Below are 11768 nucleotides of genomic sequence, written 5' to 3'. Positions count from 1 at the left end.
TGGAAACAGTAATTAAAACACCGTGACGGACCCCGAAAAAACCATTTGCCCCTCCAAGAAACAGTCATTATTCAGCGGGGCACAGAGTTGATCAGTAGACAGCCCTCTCAGATCAATCCAACTCAGTTTTTACACAAAATCAACAAAACCTCGAGAGGTATTGCGACGTGGAGCAGCCGTTCCTCGTATATTAGCTGCCGAAGCACACTGATTGAATACTACACTCCACGTCGACGTCAAAATGGTTCTGGCAAAGTCCAAGAACTCGGTCGGTTTGGGCAACGCCCTCATGAACGATCGCTTCGGTAAAGGCAAAGGAACCGACAGGAAGCGAACTTCTGCCATCACCAGAACAAATCACGCCACAGGCGAACAATATCTTGTCAACGAGAAGAAGGATGCTGCTTGGGTCAAGATGCGCTCCGTTACCGAGCAGGGCGATCTGGATGAGTTCCTGGCCACCGCCGAGTTGGCTGGTACCGATTTCACAGCCGAAAAGACCAATAATGTCAAGATTATCCATACAGACCAAAAGAACCCGTACCTTCTTTCAGCGCATGAGGAGAGAGATGTCCTTGGAAAGCACAAGCAGCATAAAGGTCGATTGACAGTCCCCCGAAGGCCCAAGTGGGATTCTACAACAACACCTGAAGAACTGGACGCACGAGAGCGAGAGAGCTTCCTTAACTGGAGGCGTGGTTTGGCAGAGCTGCAAGAAAACAATGATCTTCTTATGACACCTTTCGAGCGAAACCTGGAGGTTTGGCGACAGCTCTGGCGAGTTATTGAACGATCGGATCTTATTGTCCAGATCGTTGATGCAAGAAACCCTCTCCTATTCCGTTCAGAGGATCTTGAGTCATATGTCAAGGCTGTTGATCCCAAGAAAGAGAACCTTCTTCTCATCAACAAGGCAGACATGATGACACCCAAACAGAGAAAGGCTTGGGCAAAGCATCTGAAGGAGGCTGGCATTGCGTATCGCTTTTTCTCCGCCGAGCTGGCTAAGGCAGAGAACGAGGCGAGGGAACTCAACGATTCAGAAGATGAGTTGCCAGATGGGGCTTCGTCAGAATCCGAAGAGGAGGAACAGGGCGAGGGTAGCGGTCAAAAAGAACAAGAAGGTGCTCCATTGACTCAAGATTCTGAGCAACAGAGCCAAATTGATAAAGAGGCAAAGGGGGCAGAGGAAGCCGACGACATTGATACACAGATTCTTACAGTTCAAGAGCTGGAAGACATCTTCCTGAAACATTCTCCCGCAGACGCAGGTGAGATATTACAAGAAAACCAAACTCCATAAACAATTCAACTAATGCATTGACAGGTTCGGATCATAAGCTGCAGGTTGGCTTAGTTGGTTACCCCAACGTTGGTAAATCTTCTACTATCAATGCCCTCATTGGTGCAAAGAAAGTTTCAGTCTCTTCAACTCCGGGAAAGACCAAGCACTTCCAGACCATTCACCTCAGCGAACGTGTCATCCTCTGCGATTGTCCTGGTCTTGTCTTCCCCAATTTTGCCACCACCAAGGCTGATCTTGTTTGCAACGGCGTTCTCCCCATCGACCAGCTTCGCGAGTTCCAAGGACCCGTGGGCCTAGTCACTCAGCGAATCCCTCAGCCTTTCCTAGAGGCAATCTATGGTATTCATATCCGCACTCGAGCCATAGAGGAAGGTGGTACAGGGATTCCTACAGCTGCTGAGCTGCTCCGTGCATATGCTCGTGCCCGTGGTTTCCAGACCCAGGGCCTTGGTCAACCTGATGAGTCCCGCGCTGCTCGATATATCCTCAAGGACTACGTAAATGGTAAGCTGCTATTCGTTTCACCACCTCCTGGAATTGATGATGCGGCCGACTTCAACCGAGGGCTCTATGATGAAGAGCACCTCCCTGAGAAACGACGAGCTGCCCTAAGTGCCGCTATGGATCAGCTCTCAGTCATCGACCCAGCCAGCAGCGAACCTTTCCTTGCCATGGACGACGATGCTGTTGATCTTGCCTCTACTGTCGATGTTCCCCTACCTGCAGGCCCAAAGTCCAAGAAGATCGACAAGGGCTTCTTCGGTCCTTCTAGCTCTCAAGGTCACGTTAGCCGACCTTTCAACTACCAGTATTCGGAGCAGGGCAGGGAAGATCCTCTGGCGGGTAAACACCTGTTCGGCCGCAAAGCGCGTACAGCGGTCGCTCTCGAGAATGGCCTTGATCCCAAGGACGTTCAGATGACATCAAGCAAGAAGCACTTTAAGGGTAACCCTAAAGGTGGAAAGGGTAAACGTCGCGCTGCCCGCAGAGCAGGAGACGATGATGATTGAGCACAAGCGACGAGAAAAGAGAAAACGGGAACTGAAACTCGGATACACTGGCATTGAAGGGGAACAAAAGGTGGGCTTCGGAAACCGGGTGCATTGGGTCTGGCAGAAAAGGATCTTGTTATGGGAAGGGTTTAGGTCAAGCTATGATGCTACACATGTTTTGACCATAACGGTCAGTTATGGAATTGAAATGAACTTTTGTTTTTTAGACTTGGAACCATTGTTAAATTACGACTCAGCATCAGTGATTACCAAAATTTACCTTGATGGTTTGATCGATATTTCACGTTTCTTCTGGCTCACATATCTAAATAAGTACTACGCTAAGATCTCATAACAAATAAGGAAATATGGGTATTGACTGTCTACACTGTCCGCAGTTCGTCCAAGGAAAGACCGTATCACCGAAACAAAAGGAAAAATTCAAATGCTAAGTCCATGTATGATGAGTCCCAATGGTTCCCCAACTCCACAAAGCAAAACTTTGCCCCCATGATAGTCGTTGTGCCGTGTTCAATGCTAAGGTTCATAGGTTCGTGGTCAAGTGCAAGTATGTTAACGCAAGAGTAAAGGTTTCGTTGCTCGTGCTGGTATACCAGCTTCATCGGACACTTCCCCGTGACTCTCGGCCTCCTCTCGATTCGCGACCGCCTTTGGATTCCCGACGGTCTTCGGATTTGAGGAATAGTCGCTTTGTGCCACCAATTCTACCGAGCTCACCAAACTGGCTGCTCGTTGATGGAAGCCGACTTCGCTCGCCGCTAGCGATTCTGACCTTTTCCTTGACACTTGCGACCCATGCTTTGTTTTCCTCACTCATCTCAACTTTCTTGCCTGTAGGCCCCGCAAGTCCAAGGAAAGAGCTCTCGTCTTCATTCCAATCGAGGTGAGAGTTGGACCGCGACCGGTTGAACACTTCTGAGGGGTCCTCCTCACCAAGCGCAGGGCCAAAGGCGTATGTTTTGGAATTCAGTTTGGGTGCTTCACTACCCACGGCACCAACGCTCCGTCGCGTCTTACGAACGGATAATGGAGACATGGGGGATAATTCAACTGCAGATTGAGGTCGTCCATTTGGACTTGACCCCATATTGGACCTTGATGCTCCAGGAGATTCCGGAAGAACCTCGACTTTGGCGTTGGCTGTAGCGGATCGGCGTTTGTGGTGGCTAGCATACTCCTTGAGATATTCACCTAGATCTGCCCAGCCGCCACCCACACGAACCATGACGCGTTCCCCCTGTTCGCCAACACAGCGAATGAACAGTTTAATTGGAGCCTCGCCGGACGAACGAGAAAGATGGTAGACCTTAATCTCGTGGTGGCCACGGTTCCGTACCCTCGTGTTCTTGGCAGGCGAAAGGGTGAATGAGGGCGTACCAGCACGGGATGAAAGATTCGAGGCGCTCCTTCGGAAAGGCTCGATGGAAGGCCTCTTTCTGATGCGTGGCAGCTGCACATCCGGGGGATTCAGGTTGACTCTCGAAGAAGAGTCATTAGTTAGCTTGATCTTGGCGGGTATCGAGTCAATGATCTGACTGATTTGTTGTTGAAGGTGTTGGTCGCCAACGCTACTGCGACGGTCGAAAGCAGTGGGGTATTCAGCGATTGAAAAGGAATCGTCAAAGTCTTCGTTGAATGAGTCCTCAATTCGCATGTTGTACATATCTAGATCATCGATGTTCCGATCTGGCAATAGAGGGCTGTCCAGAGGTGCCAAAGAGGATTCCCGTGAAATCATGGGCAACATAGGCGGAGTGCTGGGGGGGCTAGCTTGAGTGTACTCTGCTTCACGAATTCGGGTTCGAGGAATATCAGGAGAAGCTGATACCTCAGGTGGGTCACTAGATAGGCCGCCGAAATAGCTCGACGAAGGCTGAGTGATAGTAAGAGTCCGGGATGGATCAATATTCTGCCTTGGAAGAGGAAGGGGTCGAAGTGGTGGTAATTCAGGAGAGATATCTCTATCGAAATTGTGTGCGAAGCTGTGGTCTGGTGTTTCGGGGTACTGAGTTGACAATATCGAGGAGTTAAAGTCTTGTTCGATGCTTGGCGTTGGTAATTGTGACTGGACTGGCATTACGTCTCTGGTGCCGTCAAAGGTGTGATTCTCTTCATCATAGGGTTCGTCGACTTCTTCGATTGGAAGAAACGAAGGGCTTTCAGGTTCAGTCTCTGATGACGGATCTCTCCTATAACACTCTGGCACGGCTGTCTCAGACTCCGAAACGCCAGAAGGCACCCTAGCTTTCGTGGGTTCCATAGCTCGGTTGTCGGAGCTAGTGACTGCCAATTTCTTGGGCGGTAGAAGCAGCGGGATGGGCACAACAGCAGCCCCAGCATTGACAGAGCTCTCATCGTCGCCGTCAGATTCATCGTCAGCTAAACTGTCAACGAGTGTAGTAGACTTGTCAGATGCAGTGTTGGATTTTACTGGTGAAGGAGAGCGGGGAGGTCCCAATGATTCAGGGGGGGTAGTCCTTTCAGTGTGTCTAATCTTCCTCTCACATACCACAACCCATTCACCGTAGCTCGACTCTACAGCTTCCATTCGATCCAACCAATCACTGGGGAGCGTGTCAGGTAGTCCTTCCAAGCAGTCTAGCATATAATCAAGCGACCGGCCAGGACGGACGATTAGTTCGCCGAGGTGCGCTTTCATTACATCAAATGTATTTCTCGTAAGTGCCGAATCTTGCAAGGGAGTGTTGTCGTCTTTCTTGGGCGTGTCTTTTGTGGGGATAGAAATGGCCTTGAAAGCAGATTTAAGTGCAACTTCAGCGTCCTCAAGGGCAAGTAGAACGGTTGGTATGCGACGCAGAGCGCAAAGTCGTAGGTTCCAAGTGTGTAGTAAACGAGTCAACTTATCCAAGACGGGCAGTGCCTTTAGAACAATCGCTGTGATCACTGCAGTGTGGTCCTCCATGCGATTATAGCTGGAACGCGATAACTGACCAGCTCCAGTGAATTCGGCAAGTGGTGTACCTGGTCTGGATAAGGGAAGAATATGATGGTTGAGGACATGGACTTTGATGTCTTCGAGATCAAGGTCTGACAAATCACGCTGAATTTGAGCCAGCCTCTGCTCATGTTTCGACACATCTCGAGCGAGCAAACTCCCCATCCACTGATCCTCATCCTCTCCTGGGACGGTAAGTTGCATTGATCTTCTTTTGCGCTCTTCGTCGCTGGGCATCAGATACCCAGCAGGCCCCGGTTCGGAGGGCCATGGCCAAGACTGAAGCTCCTCAAACCATCCCCAGATTGTGTATGACGCAAGAGCGGTGCGGTTTATGAAATCTCGCTCCTTAGAGGAGGCATTATCCAAGGACGTGCGAAGGGCGCCAGTGGCTGTGTTAAGCGCATCGACGACAGTAGCAGGACCGAGATTCACAATAATATCTTCAGTAAGTTTGTTCTTCGGAGCCGGTGAAGTGGCGGCGGCATCGCGCGCCTGCTTGGCGACTTGGGCGTTCAGATCGGTCATGGTTATTATCCAGCAGACAGACAGACTCGAATCGGGTGGATGGATCGTAGAATCATGATCTGTCTAGGAACCTGGGGACATGTCGACGGGGCGGGGATGAGTGGAGGTTTTGATGCCCATATCGAAGAAGATACGTCAGAAATTGTGTCGTCAGATAGGTCGCTGTCAGGTCGGAAAAGTCCTTGTGGTGTTTGCTAGTTAATGCGATCAGGTGGAGCTTCTTTGTTCAAAGGCTGCAAGGTTTCATGCAGGTTGGAAGACCGCTCAGTTACGAATTGAAGAAGTGAGGCTGTGTGTGGCAGAGTCGCGCAACTGACGAGGCTCTTGGGCGTAAGGGAAAGGGAAAAAAGCAAGCTGAAAGTGGAACCGAAGAGGTAAGGAGCGACAAAGAGGGCCTTTGGAAGGCCACTCTGGGAGCTGAAAGGGAGCTGAAAGGGAACGAAGCAATCGCCGATGGGAGATGGCGGTCAAAGAGTTGCGCAAAGAAGAGTTGAGTTTGACGTGGTTTGGGTTGGGTTGACGTGTGAGGTTCTAGTGTGGGCCACGGTCGCGTTGCGTTTCGCTGCGGAGGCCTGTAATAAATGAGGTTTACACTGAATTGGCGGCAAGGATGGGGCTTGTGCAAATAGCTTGTCGTATTTAGCGCCCTGGTCAAATGAATCCAAAACCACTGGTTCGTCGCCCACGATTCGTGACCATGGATAAGAAGGAAAAAGAAAGTCGGTTCGATCGGGCGGATGCCCTGTGCGCAATGTAAGTAGTGAAATAGAAACACAGCTCAAACAGAGTAGGTATCGTCAATTTGACGTCGTTGGAACTTTGCAAGAGCTTGTCCAGGCTGTTGGTTGGCACGATGGAATGGCCGGATCTGGACAAGATCTTGTTTGGAGAGACTGGCAAGAGTTTGAGTATCGAGTGAACAAAAGAGTGCAAACAGTATGCACAAAAATAAAACCAATAAATATAATAAAAGCGTTGGAGGATCAGCTTTGGTGACGTTGGACGATGAGCTTCGGAGCTGCGGCCACTTTGCTTCAAGGGAGGGATATCAGTCAATGAAAAAGCAAGCTTAGGGAAGATGAAGCGGCAACGAAAAGTACAACGACAATTGACGGATCAGGTATAATGCAAAGATGCCAAGAATACAAAGAATAATAACCATAGTCGCAAGATCTAGTCAAGGAAAAGAAAATATGTTGGAGTGACGATTGTTGAGAGGCCTACGTTGTAAGAGGGAGAAAATGAGCTCGGGGACGCTGGCTATAGGATACAGAGTGTTCTGCACCTAGGTAGTGTTTTCCCTCCAGGTATCAACCTGACGGATGCTAGAGACATCCATGTCTTCCATTCAAGTAGGTACTATTACGTGCCAGACTTTTAGTTACAGCTGCTAAAGTAGTAAGTACCTAGAAGTAATTAAAGAGAAAAGCCCTTTTTCTCGCCTGGACTCGGCTACGCCCCATATTCGCCTCCCTTTCCTCCACTCTCTAATATGAGGCCAAGACCTGGCTAGGTAACGAACTTTCCCACCTCGTAACGTTGACGGAAAGGAGATCTTTCTTATTCCAACGCAGGCTGACCCATCAACCGTCAACCGTGATATTATTAGCTCGATTGCCCTGTACGACCAAGCCAGGGCATCGAATTAGATCGATTTGGCCCTTGTCAGTCTTCAATATCTTGGACCATCTTATCCGTAGCTTCTGTTCCTGCATATCACTAAAACACCATCGTGAGCATGTCTACAGTACCAAGACAAGAAAAGGGGGCAGAGACATTGGAAGTTAGCCACCCATTCCTCTGAAAGCCTCTTTTCGTCCCTCCCGTCTGTTCATGCCTTGTCTATCTATCAGTCATGATCACAAGGCCCCGTCTTGTTCGCACCTATCTGCCCCTGTTAACCGTCACCCTGTCAGCCATCATGATGCTAGTTTTCAATGTCAACAAATAGATTGCGCCATACCCAATCGACCTGCAGTTCATTACCTGCCGAGTTAAATTACAAACTCCATGCCAAATTCTCGCTTCACGTAGCCGACACCTATTATGGCAACGCACTGCGAGGTCCATTGGTTCAACCTTGCTACTTCTTATTCTCCATAGTCTCAATGTGCTCCCCTGCACGTTTTGGTCAATTGAGCTGAGAGGGCAGGATGACGGAACTATACGCTTTCGCTAACATTAAGTACAGCAAGAATTTTCCTACTACTAAGGGCATCCAGGGGTCCATAACTAAAATAGAACTACAGTTACTAGAACAGATGTCACATCATATACTCATGATTCAAGTTGGATTTCGTTACCATTCAACTACAAAATACATCTTCAGGTTGACAAGAAAAACAACCAACAACAACAAGTTTGAGCCCCTGGAGGCGTCCCTTTCCTGTCTGTAGGTGATATCAAACGCCAAAACCAATGTCTTCATCAACAGTCGTGCCAAGCGTTGCTTTTTTGATGTCCTTAAAAACATTAAATCATATCCGCCGTCCCCCAAAACATAATGCGCCGCCTAGAGCAACAGCCCCAACGCCCCGTCTCGAATGAAGACACATACAACAGGTAACGCAAAAATGAAATAAATGCAAGGCTCCATCCAAAGATCACTCATCTAGAATTGCGTTGCAATACGGAAGCTGAAGCGTCTCGAAACTATGCCGGGGCAGGAATCTCGCGGTTCTCGGTTTGCCGGGCGGCATCGACCTCGGCATTAATAGCCCAGGTCAGCGCTTGTTCTGCTGACATAGTAGGTTCCTCGACCCCCAATACTCCGGCGATCAAATTATCGTCTTGATTGTTCACTCCCTCTGGGGGGAATTGCAACCATTGGTCAACGTCAAAATCGGTTCCGGCCACAGCATTCCAGTCAAACTCGTCGTGGCCTTGCATGAAATCAAGATCCATGTTGTCAACATCCAGTTGAATTTCCTCTGATCCAGCACTCACGCTCGGGGTCAAGCCAGCGGCAGGAGACTCCATCTCCGTCTGGGGTGGTGAGTTTGTGGGCATCTCCAAAGCTGCAGCGTTGACAGTATTCGGCGGCATCATAGTTGGTACTGCCACAGGCCGAGGCTCCTTCGGCTTCTCGTTAAATAGCGACTCGGAAGCAGTCATGTATGGCGCATTCTCAGGAGGTGGTGTTTGAGCGCTGAACTCGATTGGTACCCGTTTCATCATGGCCAGAGTTGAAGGTGCAACGCTAGAGTTGATATCAATCGCAGCCTTCCGCAGAGCAGCATCAAGGAACCCGGTTGCGTAATCTGCTGCAGCATAAACCTCTCGAAGCTTCTCCATAACCCGCATACATTGGCGGAATCCTCGTGTGGCACGCTCCCGAGCCTGGGGCGTGGGATTCTTCATCTCGAGGAGGTGAATGATCATTGCAGGAAGAATAACCGTGACACCAGTCGTAGGCAGGAATCGCTCCAACCGGTATTGGTGAAGCTCCGTAGCCATGCGGGTAATATGCATCGCAGCATCGCGAACCCGTAGTCGAGACATATCTTGTACTTGTCGAGATGTTGTCGGGGCCTGGAGAGGTGACGATGGCAGGAACTGGGGTCGGTGCAGAGCTGAGATGGTAGTGTAGTATACCATGTGCAGGAGTGTCCTCTGAACAGCAATTGTTGATCGTCCGTCCTTGACATCCAAGGGTGTTAGGGTGCGGTATTGGCAGCAGGCTGGTAGCGATTCAGCCCATGCCATCAGTTCGTGATCCACCTCAGTAACGCTCTCAACGTTATCTAACTGCTTATTAGGGAAAAGCATCATAGTGCTGTTAGTAGTATTTTCGGGCTTCATCTTGTCTCGGATCAGAACCGAATATTGCGCCTTCAGCATGCGGCTAATGCATACACACAGCTGAGCTTTGGCAATGCACATGATAGCCAGCTCTCGCTGCATGTCGAGATTGCGAACCAATGCACAGCTAGCTGGGATGACAGTATTGTTCTCGGGGAGGACCTCGATCTCAAAGTCGCTCTCCTCGAGCATAGGCACATCGAAATCTTCGTCCTTGATACGCGTGGGCCGCCTCATGCCGAGGGCGATGAGGCGATCTCGCATGAAGCAAGACCACCATATTCGCTTCCAGAGCTTTTGTTTTGCTGGGGCCATGCTGGTGGATCCGGGGTTTCGATGAAGTCCGATAGTGTGTGCCAGTGAGATGGCCACACCCATCCAGTGCCATGTGTCTTTCTGGTCATCTGGCGTCTCATACCAATATGTCATCAAAAGCAAAGCTTGTACGAGGACAAGGCGATCTGACTCGTAATCGAAGTCGTACAGTAACTATTGGCGGATTAGTTTGGCAAGCTCCACGTGGTCGGAGCCTTACTCACCCTCGTCTTCTGAAAGAAGGACTTGCGAGCTGCTTTTCGAGTGGTGTAACCACCCTCACGGAGGTACTTCATGTCTACAAAGGCTGACGCCGCGAACATCACAGCCTGGTAGAGGAAGAGACTTGTCTGACCATTCTTTCCATCACGACTGTTAATGATACCGAGAAAGTTGTTCAGGTCCATAAGCGGCATGTATGGGTGCACGTATTCGACATAAGCCTGAAGGAGTGCATTTTGTAAAGGTAGGGTGGGCACCGATAGTGCGCCCTTAATCTTGAGATAATCGACATCTTCGGGCGCGATCTTATTTGGCAAAGGTCGTAAAAATGCAGGGAACTGAGGTGCAGGTGTGTCCTTCTCTTCGAGAGATCCGAGCAATTGAGTGTTACGCAAGTTATCGAAGAACGCAGGGTCCGGGATGATGCTACCCCATGACGACCGGTGTGCGTTAGATTCTATTGACTGAATCTTATTGAGTGAGCTGGAATCTCGGCGGTAGCCAGATCGCTGATCTGGGTCTCGTGGTCAGCCAAAGTTCGTTCGGTCTCCGCGCATTTCATCATCAATTGTTGTTAAATTTCCATGTGATCAGGCATGTAAGCACTGTGGAGTACATGAAGAAAGCGGGTCAGGGGCGCCTGAAAATGCGGAGAACGGAGTTGTTCACCCCAAAAAGAAAGCCACTAGCCAATTGAGAGGGCTGGCTACGGCGCACAAAACAAGGGCTGAAGTTGGAGGTGGAAAGTAGCGCAAAAACTTACATATCATGTGAGGCACATGGCTATCAAGGGCGGAACTGTTCAGAAAAGCACTGGGTGCGTCAATGCTGCTGGTCGAGATGGCTGAGCCGCTGCTGGGACGTCGAAGGTCGGCTGTGCTCATGCCCACAGTCGCACTCTTGCTGGGAACTGTGGGATTCCCGTTGCTGGCCGTTGTTTTGCAACGCAACTGAGCTTCTGTGGAGACGGACTGGCCCGCTGTGCTGGCCGTATAAAGATTCTTCCTGCGGCGGCGGTTAGCAACGTAAACTCGACGTAATTTTTTACTCTGGGGCGTTTCGCGTGACATGACGTTTTCGAATGAGCTCCATTCGTACCGGCCGTCGGTTCAAGGGGCCGGAATGGAGTCGATCGGAACACGATGCCCGGAAAACGTTGGGACAACTTACTTTCGCCTGCGGCTTTCTTGGACAACGCACTGCTCAGATGTCAGTAATGCTCAAGTTCAGGGCGGGGATTGGCTGTTTTTTTCCAGATTCCAAGAATTAGTTAGAAGCGTACCTCGACATTGTCCCAGCGACAGTTTCCACAAGGGGCTCCTTCGACAACGTCGCATCGGACTTTTCGTGCCCGGCAGGACACGCAAGCACGGGCAGCGCGTCGCTTTGTGATCTTTTCCGGTTGCTCCGAGTCGCCAGAAGGTGAGGCTCTCTTCTTGCTGTTCTTTTCGTTGGAAGCCTTTACTGAGGTTGCCGATGGCGACGGCGGGGCAGCCGAGCCCTGTGAAGCTTCTGTTTGCATGGCTGAGTTGTTGCGACGTTTGATCTCGTCCAGGCTTAGTATTTGTCGATTGACAACTCAAGTTGTGGTAGTTCCTGGTATGACCTTGTAGCGGAAAATCCGATA

The 11768-nt window shown here is 50.1% G+C and overlaps 3 protein-coding genes across 3 annotated transcripts; 1 reads left to right on the top strand and 2 right to left on the bottom strand.

The window, feature by feature from the left end:
* Window positions 1-241: 241 nt before the first annotated feature.
* On the top strand, window positions 242-2316 carry J7337_002977 (uncharacterized protein; the record flags this gene model as incomplete). Its single annotated transcript, XM_044820702.1, has 2 exons — window positions 242-1271; window positions 1328-2316. The coding sequence occupies 2 exons, from the start codon at window positions 242-244 to the stop codon at window positions 2314-2316; spliced, it is 2019 nt and encodes a 672-aa protein (XP_044685002.1).
* A 601-nt stretch (window positions 2317-2917) lies between these two features.
* J7337_002976 (uncharacterized protein) lies at window positions 2918-5803 on the bottom strand (the record flags this gene model as incomplete). Its single annotated transcript, XM_044820701.1, has 1 exon — window positions 2918-5803. One exon carries the CDS (start codon window positions 5801-5803, stop codon window positions 2918-2920), a length of 2886 nt encoding a protein of 961 aa, XP_044685001.1.
* Window positions 5804-8455: 2652 nt separating this feature from the next.
* Window positions 8456-11663, bottom strand: CTF1BETA (Cutinase transcription factor 1 beta; the record flags this gene model as incomplete). Its single annotated transcript, XM_044820700.1, has 5 exons — window positions 8456-10093; window positions 10144-10655; window positions 10905-11146; window positions 11312-11340; window positions 11424-11663. 5 exons carry the CDS (start codon window positions 11661-11663, stop codon window positions 8456-8458), a joined length of 2661 nt encoding a protein of 886 aa, XP_044685000.1.
* Window positions 11664-11768: the final 105 nt, after the last annotated feature.

The sequence above is a fragment of the Fusarium musae genome, chromosome 2, assembly GCF_019915245.1.
Source record: "Fusarium musae strain F31 chromosome 2, whole genome shotgun sequence".
NCBI lineage: Eukaryota > Fungi > Ascomycota > Sordariomycetes > Hypocreales > Nectriaceae > Fusarium > Fusarium musae.
This window is presented reverse-complemented; position numbering and strand designations above follow the sequence as displayed.